Source organism: Scyliorhinus torazame, chromosome 5 (genome assembly GCF_047496885.1).
Source record: "Scyliorhinus torazame isolate Kashiwa2021f chromosome 5, sScyTor2.1, whole genome shotgun sequence".
Lineage (NCBI taxonomy): Eukaryota > Metazoa > Chordata > Chondrichthyes > Carcharhiniformes > Scyliorhinidae > Scyliorhinus > Scyliorhinus torazame.
In genome coordinates this window covers 105,341,504-105,356,001 of record NC_092711.1, presented here as the reverse complement: position 1 = coordinate 105,356,001, position 14,498 = coordinate 105,341,504, and the positions used below count along the sequence as shown (strand labels likewise).

The following is a 14,498-nucleotide window of genomic DNA, read 5'->3' as shown; positions in this document are numbered from 1 at the left end:
TTTGACAGTTCAGGGATCGTCAGTGGCATCTTATGATATGGAGAAATTAGCTCAACAATCCTTTTTTTAAAAAAATATATTTATTCAAATTTTTCAACAGATTTTCAACAAACCCCCCCCCCCAACAAAAAGAAAGAAACAAGAACACAACAATCAAAAATTATACATTGGATTTCCCCCATATACAATAACCCCCCATATGACATTTAAAAGCATCAATAGGGAAGCCCCACCCACCCACCCAAACGCCCCCCCAAACGAAACCCCTCCCCCGCCCCTGGGCTGCTGCTGACGTCCTCCTAACGCTCCGCGAGACAGTCTAGGAACGGTTGCCACCGTCTGAGGAACCCCTGCACAGACCCTCGCAAGGCAAACTTTATCCTCTCCAGCTTGATGAACCCTGCCATGTCATTGATCCAAGCTTCCACACTAGGGGGCTTCGCATCTTTCCACAATAGCAAATTCCTCCGCCAGGCTACCAGGGACGCAAAGGCCAGGATACCGGCATCTTTCGCCTCCTGCACTCCCGGCTCGTCCGGTACCCCAAATAATTCCAACCCCCAGCTCGGCTTGACCCGGGCTTTCACCACCTTGGACATAGTCCTCGCAAAACCCCTCCAAAACCCATCCAGCGCCGGGCACGACCAGAACATATGGACGTGATTTGCCGGGCTTCCCGAGCACCTCCCACACCTGTCCTCCACCCCAAAGAACCTACTCAACCTCGCCCCTGTCATATGTGCTCTGTGAGTAACTTTGAACTGTATTAGGCTGAGCCTGGCGCAAGAGGAGGAAGAATGAACCCTACTCAGGGCATCAGCCCACAGACCCTCATCTATCTCCTCCCCAAGCTCCTCCTCCCACTTGCCCTTTAACTCCTCCACCGAGGCCTCCTCCTCTTCCTTCAGCTCCTGGTAAATCACCAAAACTTTGCCTTCTCCAACCCATACACCCGAAATCACCCTGTCCTGAATCCCCTGTGCCGGGAGCAGCGGGAATTCCCTCACCTGCCGCCTCACAAACGCCCTCACTTGCATGTACCTGAAAGCGTTTCCCGGGGGTAACCCAAACTTCTCCTCCAGCGCCCCTAGGCTCGCAAACGTCCCATCGATGAACAGGTCCCCATTCTTCTAATCCCTGCTCCGAAACCCCCCATCCATCCTTCCCGGGACGAACCGATGATTCTCCCGAATCGGGGACCAAACCGAGGCTCCCACCTCGCCCCTGTGTCGCCTCCACTGCCCCCAGATCTTCAACGTCGCCGCCACCACCAGACTCGTGGTGTACCTTGTCGCCGAGAATGGCAGCGGTGCTGTCGCCAGCGCCCTCAGGCTCGTGCCCACACAGGACGCCATCTCTAACCTCTTCCGCGCCGCCCCCTCTCCCTTCATTACCCACTTACGGATCATTGCCACATTGGCTGCCCAATAATAGCCGCACAAATTCGGCAGCGCCAGCCCGCCCCTGTCCCTGCTACGCTTCAGAAACACTCTCTTCACCCTCGGGGCCTTATTCCCCCACACAAAACCCATGATGCTCCTACTTACCCGTTTGAAAAAGGCCTTGGGGATCATAATGGGAAGGCACTGGAACACAAAGAGAAACCTCGGGAGGACCGTCATTTTGACCGACTGCACCCTACCCGCTAGTGAGAGTGGCAGCATATCCCATCTTTTAAAATCCTCCTCCATCTGCTCCACCAACCGCGTCAAATTGAGCTTGTGCAGGGCCCCCCAACGCCTAGCTACTTGGATCCCTAGGTACCGAAAGCTCCTTTCCGCCCTCCTCAGCGGTTGCTCGTCTATCCCCCTTCCCTGGTCCCCTGAATGCACCACAAAGAGCTCGCTCTTCCCCACATTGAGTTTATACCCCGAAAAGTCCCCAAACTCCCTTAGGATCCCCATGACCTCCGCCATCCCCTCCACTGGATCTGCCACATACAGCAACAGGTCGTCAGCATAACACGACACCCGGTGTTCCTCTCCCCCCCCCCCCCCCCCCCCCCCCCGGACCAGTCCCCTCCATTTCCTGGACTCCCTTAGTGCCATGGGCAGAGGCTCAATTGCCAGTGCAAACAACAAGGGGGACAGGGGACACCCCTGCCTCGTCCCCTGGTACAGCCGAAAGTACTCCAACCTCCGCCGATTCATAGCCACACACGCCACCGGGGCTCTATATAGCAGCCTGACCCAGCTGATGAACCCCTCCCCGAACCCAAACCTCCGCAACACTTCCCAAAGATACTCCCACTCCACCCGGTCAAAGGCCTTCTCCGCGTCCATAGCTGCCACTACCTCCGCTTCTCCCTCTACCGAGGGCATCATAATCACATTGAGGAGCCTCCGCACATTTGTATTCAATTGCCTACCCTTTACAAATCCCCTCATGGATCACCCCCGGGACACAGTCCTCAATACTCGTAGCCAGCACCTTTGCCAGCAACTTAGCATCAACATTGAGGAGCGAGATCGGTCTATACGACCCACATTGCAGTGGATCCTTGTCCCGCTTCAGGATCAAAGAAATCAGCATCCTAGACATTGTCGGGGGCAAGGTCCCCCCCTCCCTCGCCTTATTGAAAGTCCTCACTAGCAACGGGCCCAGCAGGTCCACGTATTTCCTGTAGAATTCAACCGGGAACCCATCCGGCCCCGGGGCCTTCCCCGCCTGCATGCTCCCCAATCCTTTAACCAGCTCTTCCAGCCCAATCGGCGCCCCCAAACCAGCCACCTCCTCCTCCACCTCAGGAACCTCAGCTGATCTAAGAATCGTCGCATCCCCTCCTCCCCCGCTAAGGGCTCAGACCTGTACAGATCCCCATAGAAGTCCCTAAATACCTTGTTTATTCTCACCGCACTCCGCACCGTATTCCCCCCTCTATCCTTAACTCCACCAATCTCCCTCGCTGCCTCCCTCTTACGAAGCTGGTGTGCCAGCATCCGACTCGCCTTCTCCCCATACTCATACACCGCCCCTTGCACTTTCCTCCACTGTGCCTCTGCTTTCCCTGTGGTCAACAGGTCAAACTCCATCTGGAGGTTCCGTCGCTCCCTGAGTAGCCCCTCCTCGGGGGCCTCTGCATATCTCCTGTCCACCCTTACCATTTCCCCCACCAACCTCTCCCTCTCCCTCCCCTCTCTCTTCTCCCTGTGAGCCCTAATGGAGATTAGCTCTCCCCTGACCAGCGCCTCCCAGACTACCCCCACCTGCACCTCCACATTGTCGTTGGCCTCCAAATATCTTTCAATGCACCCACGCAGCCGCCCGCACACCACCTCATCCGCCAACTGTCCCACATCAAGGCGCCACAGCGGGCACTGGTCCCTCTCCTCCCCCAACTCCTGCTCCACCCAATGCGGGGCGTGGTCCGAGATGGCTATGGCCGAATATTCCGTTCCCTCCATTTTCGGGATTAGCGCCCTACTCAAAATGAAAAAATCTATCCGGGAGTAGGCTCTATGGACGTGGGAAAAGAAGGAAAATTCCCTGGCCAGCGGCCTGACAAATCTCCATGGGTCCACTCCCCCTATCTGGTCCATAAACCCCCTGAGCACCTTGGCCGCAGCCGGCCTCTTACCCGTCCTGGACCTAGAGCGGTCCAGTGCTGGGTCCAGCACTGTGTTGAAGTCCCCCCCATTATCAAGCTTCCTACCTCCAGATCCGGAATCCGACCCAGCATGCGTTTCATAAATCCGGCATCATCCCAATTCGGGGCATATACGTTCACCAGTACCACCTGCACCCCCTGCAACCTACCGCTCACCATCACATATCGACCTCCATTATCCACTACAATATTTAGTGCCTCAAACGACACCCGCTTCCCCACCAGTATTGCAATTGCAACCCCTCTGTTCTTCGCATCCAGCCCTAAATGGAAGACCTGCCCTACCCATCCCTTTCTCAGCCTAACCTGATCTGCCACCTTCAAATGTGTCTCCTGGAGCATAACCACGTCTGCCTTCAGTCCCTTTAAGTGCGCGAACACCTGGGCCCTCTTGACCGGCCCGTTCAGGCCCCTCACATTCCAAGTTATCAGCTGGATTGGGGGGCTACTCTCGCCCCCCCCCCCCCCCCCCCGCCGACGACGACTAACCACCTCCTTTTCTAGGCCAGCCACGTGCCGCGCCTCCCGCACCCTCCAGTCCCCCAGGCGGCGGACCCCCGCCCCGACCACCTCTCCTACTTCCAGCTCCCCTTTGGCCAATGCAGCAGCAACCCTGTTCCCCCCTCCCCCCGCTAGATCCACATCTGGCCATTTTGCTCCCCCCATAACACTCCCGTAAGTCAGCTGACTCCTGCTGACCCCGGCCTCTCCCGCCATTCCATCGACCTCCCAGTGTGAGAATCCCCCCCTCCCTTGGCAGTCAGTGTGCGCTCCTCTCCAGCACCCCCCCCGTCCTTCCCTAACGCGGGAAAAAGCCTGCGCTTTCCTGAGCCGGCCCCGTCCCCTCTGGCGCAGCTCCTTTTTGCGGCCTTACCCCAACTCCCCATCCCCGGGCCTCCGCTCCCCCTCTTCCTCCGTGGGGGCCTGCCCCTGCAACACCAACGCCCACACTCTCCCACAGCACCCACATCAAATCCATTCACCCATCCCCACCCAGCACTCAAACCAAAAGAACATTCCCCAAACGTAATAAACACAGTGAACACAGTAAACATCCCCCCCATGACAAACCCTCAATTTGAGTCCAACATTTCAGTCTGTATAAAGTTCCATGCCTCATCGGGCATTTCAAAATAGTGGTGCCGATCTTGGAATGTGACCCACAATCGCGCTGGCTGCAGCATCCCGAACTTTACCCCCTTCCGATGGTCACAGCCTTACCCCGATTGAAACCAGCTCTCCTCTTAGCCACCTCCGCACTCCAATCTTGGTAAATTCAGATCTCCGTGTTCTCCCACCTGCTGCTCCGTTCTTTTTTGGCCCATCTCAGGACACACTCTGTCCGTAAAGCCCTAAAGCACCACTACAGCCCTTGGCGGCTCGTTGGCTTTGGGTCTCTTTGCCAGGACCTGATGAGCCCCATCTAGCTCCAGGGGCCTCGGGAAAGCTCCCGCGCCCATCAGCGAATTGAGCATCGTGCTCATATATGCCCCAGCATCGGGCCCCTCCACTCCTTCAGGGAGACCCAGAATCTGAAGATTCTTCCTCCTCGACCTATTCTCCAGGTCCCCGAATTTTTCCGCCCACCTCTTGTGCAGCGCCTCGTGCGCCTCCACCTTCACCGCCAGGCCCAAGATCTCATCCTCGTTCTCGAGGCTTTTTGCCGCACCTCCCGGATCGCCGCCCCTTGGGCCTTCTGGGTCTCCATAAGCTTCTCAATCGCTGCCTTCATTGGCGCCAGCATTTCTGTCTTCAGCTCCTCAAAGCAGCGTTTAAGAAACTCCTGCTGCTCCTGCGACCACTGCGCCCATGCTGCTTGGTCTCCACCCGTCGCCATCTTGTTTTTCCTCCCTCGCACCTTTCGCTGCCCCAAGATCACTTTTTTCACCACTCCACGCCTGGTCCAATCCATATAATGTCGGGGGGGACCCTGCTGTCACCATCCCACACTGGGAGCCGTCGAACAAGTGCCGTTGGGGCCCCTCTGGAGAGCCCAGAAAGTCCGTTCCCGGCGGGAGCTGCCGAACGTGCGACCTACCTAGGCATAGCCGCAACCGGAAGTCTTAGCTCAACAATCCTGTGAACTAAAATTTAGTCTGGCCTGGTGTCACCAAGCTGAAATCCAGTCTTTCTCTGACATATTATTCTTAATGACGTAGCTGTCAGGTTAAGAGTGAAAAGTCAACTGTTTAGCATTACGGGGAGGAGGCAAGTTTGTAGATGTTCCACAGTGTTACAGACAGGCTCGTTGGATCTTATTCTGTCCCATCTTACATTCAGCTGAAGTAAAATGACTAAAATACTGCAACATACAGGCGTTTGGGGACAACGGTGAGTTTGCTGCTCAGATTAGTTAAAGTCTCCATATTGTAAAATGGATCTAGAAAGACTGGAGAAGATGCAGGAAAAGATATTTGAATTATGTCTGAACTTGCAGGTTATACCCGACAAGAAAGATTGGACAGGATGTAAACCTTTTCTCTGGAAAAGGGAATGAAGGATGACCTGATCCTGTAAGATTATGAACAGGTTTGATATGATAGACAAGTGGAAGATGTTTCCACTGGATAAGAATAAATATGAGTTAGTCATTAATTAATCTAATGTGCAGTTCAGGAGCAGTTCAGAGGGAGATCACTCACACACGTCATGTGTGCAAAGGGATTTCCTCAGTTTTCCCACTGGTTAACACTACAACTTTAAATGCCCAGGCCATTTGATCCAATTTCAGCACATTGTTATTGGCGAGGGGTAGTTTAACTGTTCTGTCCAGGAAGACAAAAATCACTGTTCACCTGAACCTGCTCAGACCCCAACACATTGACATCTCACTGTCCGTGTTTGGTCTGTTGTCAATCACACCCAGTAACAGCGTTGCAGATGAGAATGTGCTCTATCCACATCATAGGACTTCCGCGCACATGCGCAGAGTCCGGCTGTGACTGGAGCATGCGCGTTCGGGCCGTGACTGGCGCATGCGCGGTTCAGATTGTCGCTGACGGTGCGAGGGGCGGGAAAGAAACAATCGAGCGACTTTCAGGAATGGATCCGGTGGATGGCCGGGGAGGCTTCATAAATACCCCATGGAGGCTTCAACTCCCGAATAAAATGTTAACCATCCCGTCTTAAACAGCACTGAACAGAGTGAGAGCTGAGCGGTGACAGGCCCGGGTTACCGGCCGCCATCTTTACAGAGAACAAGGTGCCGCAGGGCGCATGCGCTGCCAGCCTGGACCGGATGCCAACTCTCCCGGATTGACTGACTGGAGTCTCCAGGATTTTATTTTATTCGGAGTCACTGGCTGGTCCAACATTTATTGCCCATCCCTAATTTCCCTTGAACTGAGCGGCTTGCTCGGCCATCTCGGAGGGCATTTAAAGAGTCAACCACATTGCTGTGGTTTGGAATCATGTCGGCCAGACCAGGTGAAATGGAAATTTTGTTTTCCAATTATTCACGGGATGTGGGCGTCGCTGGCTGGGCCAGCATTCACTGCCCATCCCTAATTGCCCTTGAACTGAGGGCATCTCAGGGCATTTTAAGAGTCAACAAGCTGACTGTGGATCTGGAGTCACATGTAGGCCAGACCAGGTAAGGATAGAAGATTTCCTTCACTGAAGGACATCAGTGAACCAGATGGGTCTTTGCAACAATTGAGGGTTTCAGGGTCTTCAGTAGACTTAAATGAATTCAAATTTAACCTTCTGTCTTGGTGAGATTCGTGTCTGGGAAATCATTGGGACAGTCAGAATGATTTTGGGGTCTTTGGGAAATCATTGGGACAGTAAAGAAGATTTTTTTGTAATTTTCTTTGAACATTTCTGTTCAGTGGATATAAAAATATTGAAAATGGGATAAAGGTTGTTTGGCTGACAGTCAAACACTGTCCTGTAAGGTAATGAGTCCTTTTGCTTCCCAATTGGCCGAGGAAGGCAGTGTGTCGCAAGGATGGATGTGTTAACCGATTAATGGCTGGAGGATGGGGGGCAGGTCATGTGATTAAACCTCCAGGAATACATTTAATCAAAGTTGACGAGGAGTGAATGTTGTGAATTTCTATCCTAAACTGACAGTGAGGTTTCTGTAAATTTACAGGATAATGGAAGTGGAGTTTGAACAGACAGGAAAACCAAACCAAACGTCACATCGCGATCTGACAGAGTCACCCGATTCATCAGAACCTGAATATCAGCAGCATCTGGGTGTGGAAGGTAAAAGGTTTGTCTGTTCTGTCTGTGAGGGAAGATTTCAGGTCTCAGTGTGACTGGAAAAGCCCCGAGATTCACAAACCCTGGTTAGACCAAACCTGGAGAACTGTGTTCAGTTCTGGGCAATAAACCTGAGGAAGGATAGAATGGCCTCGGAGGGAGTGTAGCACAGATTTACCTGAGTGATATCTGAACCCCCCGGGGTTAAATTACAAAACTAGATTACACAAAGGAGGCAGAGACATGATGGCACAAAGGGCATTCGGCCCATTGAGACCATGCTAGCTCACTGGGGCAATCCAGTCAGTGCCATTCTCCTGCTCTATCCCTGTATCCTCGCAGCTTTATTTCCCTCAGATGTCTATCCAATTTCCTTTTGAAATCAAATCATTCATTGTGTCTATTTTCGAACTCCCTCATAGGCAGCAAGTTTCAGGTCATTGCCGCTCGCTGTGTAAAAACATACATCTCAGACACCTCATATCTCCTGTACCTTTTACATACAAACTCGGAACAGGCCACTCGGCCCCTCGAGCCTGCTCAGCATTCAATAAGATTGCGGCTGATCTCATTCTAACCTCAACTCCACATTCCTGCCTACCTCTGATGACCTTTCACCCCTTACCCATCAAGAATCTATCCAACTCTGCCTTAAAAATATTCAAGGACTCTGCTTCCACTGCCTTTTAAGGAAGTGAGTTCCAAAGTCTTACAACCCTTAAGAGAATAAAAAATCCTCATCTCCATCTGAAATGGGCGACCCCTTATTTTGCAACAGTGATGCCCTCGTTCTAGATTCTCCCATAAGAGGAAACATCCTCTCCACATCCACCCTGTCAAGACCCCTCAGGATCCTGTATAGTTCAATCCAGGTTTTACCCAAAACTTTAAATCTGTATCCCGACTGCTTGTACGATCAGTGAATGGAAACAGAGTTTCTTCGTCCACCCGATGGAAACCTGGCGTAATACAACAAAGAACAAAGAAATGTACAGCACAGGAACAGGCCCTTCGGCCCTCCAAGCCCGTGCAGACCATGCTGCCCGACTAAACTACAATCTTCTACACTTCCTGGGTCCGTATCCCTCTATTCCCATCCTATTCATGTATTTGTCAAGATGCCCCTTAAATGTCGCTATCGTCCCTGCTTCCACCACCACCTCCGGTAGCGGGTTCCAGGCACCCACTACCCTCTGCGTAAAAAACTTGCCTCATACATCTACTCTAAACCTTGCCCCTCTCACCTTAAACCTATGCCCCCTAGTAATTGACCCCTCTACCCCGGGGAAAAGCCTCTGACTATCCACTCTGTCTATGCCCCTCATAATTTTGTAGACCTCTATCAGGTCGCCCCTCAACCTCCTTCGTTCCAGTGAGAACAAACCGAGTTTATTCAACCGCTCCTCATAGCTAATGCCCACCATACCAGGCAACATTCTGGTAAATCTCTTCTGCACCCTCTCTAAAGCCTCCACATCCTTCTGGTAGTGTGGAGACCAGAATTGAACACTATACTCCAAGTGTGGCCTAACTACGGATGTTGATCTCCAAATTTCTTTCTCTTTCAGTCTGGCCTCAATAAAGGTTGAGACGGATTCGCACGTAAACAGAAGTTATTTATTTAGCTTGCAAGCTTAATCATCTTACAGAAATGTAAGAGACATCCAGCCTCTTTCATTCCAGAAAACGACTGAACTAACAGACAAAGGGATCTCTGCAAAATCAGTTCAAATGGTATCAAGTTTCACATACTCGACGGACATAGGTCAGCCTATGTCCCTCCTGACCTGTTCGATCTATTCTGATTGGCTCACTTCCAATCCCTTTCTCTGGCCCCTATCAATGAAGCATCACCCTCATAGACACACCTCTTCCTGCTTTTTCCATGCGGTCTCAAATTCCTTTGTCCCTAACTGCAAAAATCAAAGTGGCTTATTTCTACATTACATTAACTAGTAACTCTAAAGTAACTATTTTATATCACATTCGTCACGGATACGGATTAAACTCCCATCTGCCATCTCTCCGCCCAAGTCTCCAAACAATCTAAATCCTGCTGTATCCTCTGACAGTCCTCATCGCTATCCGCAATTCCACCAACCTTTTTATCGTCTGCAAACTTACTAATCAGACCAGTTACATTTTCCTCCAAATCATTTATATATACTACAAACAGCAAAGGTCCCAGCACTGATCCCTGTGGAACACCACTGGTCACAGCCCTCCAATTAAAAAAGCATCCTTCCATTGCTACTCTCTGCCTTCTATGACCTAGCCAGTTCTGTATCCACCTTGCCAGCTCACCCCTGATCCAGTGTGACTTCACCTTTTGTACTAGTCTACCATGAGGGACCTTGTCAAAGGCCTTACTGAAGTCCATATCGACAACATCCACTGCCCTACCTGCATCAATCATCTTAGTAACCTCCTCGAAAAACTCTATCAAGTTAGTGAGACACAACCTCCCCTTCACAAAATCATGCTGCCTCTCACTAATACTTCCATTTGCTTCCAAATGGGAGTAGATCCTGTCTCGAAGAATTCTCTCCAGTAATTTCTCTACCAATGAAGTAAGGCTCACCGGCCTGTAGTTCCCTGGATTATCCTTGCTACCCTTCTTAAACAGAGGAACAACATTGGCTATTCTCCAGTCCTCCGGGACATCCCCTGAAGACAGTGAGGATCCAAAGATTTCTGTCAAGGCCTCAGCAATTTCCTCTCCAGCCTCCTTCAGTATTCTGGGGTAGATCCCATCAGGCCCTGGGGACTTATCTACCTTAATATTTTTTAAGACACCCAACACCTCGTCTTTTTGGATCTCAATGTGACCCAGGCTATCTACACACCCATCTCCAGACTCAGCATCTACCAATTCCTTCTCTTTGGTGAATACTGATGCAAAGTATTCATTGAGTACCTCGCCCATTTCCTCTGGCTCCACACATAGATTCCCTTGCCTATCCTTCAGTGGGCCAACCCTTTCCCTGGCTACCCTCTTGCTTTTTATGTACGTGTAAAAAGCCTTGGGATTTTCCTTAACCCTATTTGCCAATGACTTTTCGTGACCCCTTCTAGCCCTCCTGACTCCTTGCTTAAGTTCCTTCATACTTTCCTTATATTCCACGCAGGCTTTGTCTTTTCCCAGCCTTTTAACCCTGACAAATGCTTCCTTTTTCTTTTTGACGAGGCCTACAATATCTCTCGTTATCCAAGGTTCCCGAAAATTGCCATATTTATCCTTCATCCTCACAGGAACATGCCGGTCCTGAATTCCTTTCAACTGCCACTTGAAAGCCTCCCACATGTCAGATGTTGATTTGCCCTCAAACATCCACCCCCAATCTAGGTTCTTCAGTTCCCGCCTAATATTGTTATAATTAGCCTTCCCCCAATTTAGCACATTCATCCTAGGACCACTCTTATCCTTGTCCACCAGTACTTTAAAAATTACTGAATTGTGGTCACTGTTACCGAAATGCTCCCCTACTGAAACATCTACCACCTGGCCGGGCTCATTCCCCAATACCAGGTCCAGTACCGCCCCTTCCCTAGTTGGACTGTCTACATATTGTTTTAAGAAGCCCTCCTGGATGCTCCTTACAAACTCTGCCCCGTCTAAGCCCCTGGCACGAAGCGAGTCCCAGTCAATATTGGGGAACTTGAGGTCTCCCATCACCACAACCCTGTTGTTTTTACTCTTTTCCACAATCTGTCTACCTATCTGCTCCTCTATCTCCCGCTGGCTGTTGGGAGGCCTGTAGTAAACCCCCAACATTATGACTGCACCCTTCTTATTCCTGATCTCTACCAATATAGCCTCACTGCCCTCTGAGGTGTCCTCCCGCAGTACAGCTGTGATATTCTCCCTAACCAATAGCGCAACTCCGCCTCTCCTTTTACATCCCCCTCTATCCCGCCTGAAACATCTAAATCCTGGAACGTTTAGCTGCCAATCCTGCCCTTCCCTTAACCAGGTCTCTGTAATGGCAACAACATCATAGTTCCAAGTACTAATCCAAGCTCTAAGTTCATCTGCCTTACCCGTAATACTTCTTGCATTAAAACATATGCACTTCAGGCCACCAGACCCGCTGTGTTCAGCAACATCTCCCTGTCTGCTCTGCCTCAGAGCCCCAATGTCCCTCTTCTCTAGTTCTCCCTCAATGCTCTCACGTTCTGACCTATTGCTCCCGTGCCCACCCGATAATCTTGTGTACCTGAATCAAATCTCCCCTCAACCTCCTTTGCTGGAACCATTCTGGTAAATCTCCTCTGCACCTTCTCAAGAACCTTCACAACCTTCCTGAAGCGTGGTGACCAGAGCTTTATAAAGATTCATAGAATAGAATTAGAACCATAGAATTCCTACAGTGCAGAAGGAGGCCATTCGGCCCATCAAGTCTGCACCGATTCTCTGAAAGGGCACCCTGCCCAGGCCCACATCCCTACCCTGTCCCTGTAACCCCATAGCCCCACCTAACCTGGACACTAACGGGCAATTTATCAAGGCCAATACACCTCACTTTCTCTTCTTTGGACTGTTAGAGGAAACCTGAGCACCGGGTGGAAACACACGCAGACACGGGGAGAAAGTTCAAACTCCACACAGTCACCAAGGCCGGAATTGAACCCGGGTCCCTGGCGCTGTGAGGTAGCAGTGCTAATCACTGTGCCACCAGAAGCATAGTTTCAGTATCAATATTACTGTTTATGAAGCTCAAGGTAGAATTTGCTTTGCTAACTAATATGTGGCAAAGCAAATGTTAATATGTCGTGTAGATATACAAGATCCCTCTTCACCTCTTTCTCTCTCCTCCCAAAGAGGTCAGTTGGGTTTTTATGACAATCCAGCTGTTTTCATGGTCACTTTTTCTCAGTGCCGTCCCCACAAGCAGCCAGATTCATTCAGCTCAATTTCACAACGTGCCTTTGTGTTTTTGTGGGTTCTCTCTCATTCCCTATTTTCTGTTTTTAAATCAGTTTCACAGGGTGTTCAAAGGGGAGGATTGAAAGTCCGGAAACTCAAACCAAACATCACATCAGGATCTGACAGAGTCCTCAATTTATCATATCCTGAATATCAGCGGATTTTGAACATGGAAGGAAAAAACATTGTTCACAGTGGGGAGAAACCGTACCTGATTTGTTTGTGTGGACGAGGATTCGCTCTATCATCAGGCCTCACCAACCACAAATGCAGTCACACTGAGGAGAAACCATGGAAATGTGAGGACTGTGGGAAAGGATTCACTGCCCCATCCCAGCTGGAAACTCATCGACGCAGTCACACTGATGAGAGGCCGTTTCAATGCCCAGACTGCGGGAATTGCTATAAAAGTTCTGGAGAACTGATGCACCATCAACGTGTTCACACTGATGAGAGACCGTTTAGGTGCTCTCACTGCGGGAATGGTTTCAGACGATCATCTCACCTCGCTGTCCATCAGCGGATTCACACAGGGGAGAGGCCATTCACCTGCTCCAAGTGTGGGAAGGGATTCACTCAGTCATTCAACCTACAGAAGCACCAGCGAATTCACACTGGGGAGAGGCCATTCACCTGCTCCAAGTGTGGGAAGGGATTCACTGAGTCATCCGCACTGCGGAAGCACCAGCGAGTTCACACTGGAGAGAGACCGTGCACCTGCTCCAAGTGTGGGAAGGGATTCGGCACTTCATCCCACCTGCTGAGACACCAACAAGGCCACAAGTAACTGAAGTGATTGGATTTTGCTGTTACTCACATTCAGGACTGAACCATGTTCATTTGGGTCTATGCTCATTTACAGGGGCTAATATTCTGGCTAAAAGTCAAATAAATTAGATTAGTGTTAAATGTGCAGTGTTGAAACTTTTTAATATCTCTGACACAAGTTAGTTCCTTTTGAAGTACTCTCGCTCTCCCCGGTCACTTCCATCCTCACCTCCAACAAGAAGTGTGAGGAGCTTGTGGAACTTCTTTGTGACTGAGATTGAGTAAATCCGATCAGCTGCCTCTGCTACTTCCCTCCCTTCCACGAGCCCACCGGACCAAACTGTCTCTAAATTTCATCCTTTCCTGAGCCCTGAACCCACATCTTTCTCTAGTTTCTCTCCCATCTGCCCTCATGCCCTCTCAGTGCTCATCTTGTCCATGAGACCCAGCTCCTGCTCCATCGACCCTATTCCCACTCAGCTACTGATCAGCCAACTACCCTGTGTCCATGGATGTTGTCAACATTTCTCTCTCTTCGGGTACTGTCCCTCTGTCCTTCAAATCTGCCATCATCACCCCCTCCTCAATAAAACAAACCCTTGACCCTGCCATCCTTACTGTCCATCTTCAACCTCCCTCTCCTCTCCAAACTCTTTGAACATGTTGTCACCTCCCAAATCCTTGCTCATCTTTCCCAGAACTCCCATGTTTGAATCCTTCAATCAGGTCTCTGCCCTGTCACAGTGAAATACAGGAGACAAACAGAATCTTACCCGGAGAGAAAGACAGACAATCCGGGAGCTTGGATCCAACACGGATATGTTCATAAGACCAGAAGACAAGGATAGCAGCACAGTCATTATCGAGAGACAACAATACCTGCTGGAGACAGACAGACAACTAAACAACACGAATCACAACACCAAACTACCTAGACCCATACACCCGAGACAGGAAGGAGAATTGGAGACGAACTGGAAGAACTCA

At 50.6% G+C, this 14,498-nt stretch overlaps 1 protein-coding gene across 2 annotated transcripts in view; it reads left to right on the top strand.

Annotated features, from left to right (window-relative positions):
- Positions 1-13,652, top strand: part of LOC140421563 (uncharacterized) — a 56,200-nt gene extending 42,548 nt beyond the window's left edge. For both annotated transcript variants that reach the window (XM_072506352.1, XM_072506351.1), the window contains exons 2-3: positions 7,704-7,819; positions 12,797-13,652. In XM_072506352.1, the coding sequence (XP_072362453.1) occupies positions 7,708-7,819; positions 12,797-13,530 (846 nt within the window). In that variant the 5' untranslated portion in view covers positions 7,704-7,707 and the 3' untranslated portion in view covers positions 13,531-13,652. The remainder of the gene's footprint in view (positions 1-7,703; positions 7,820-12,796) is intronic.
- Positions 13,653-14,498: the final 846 nt, after the last annotated feature.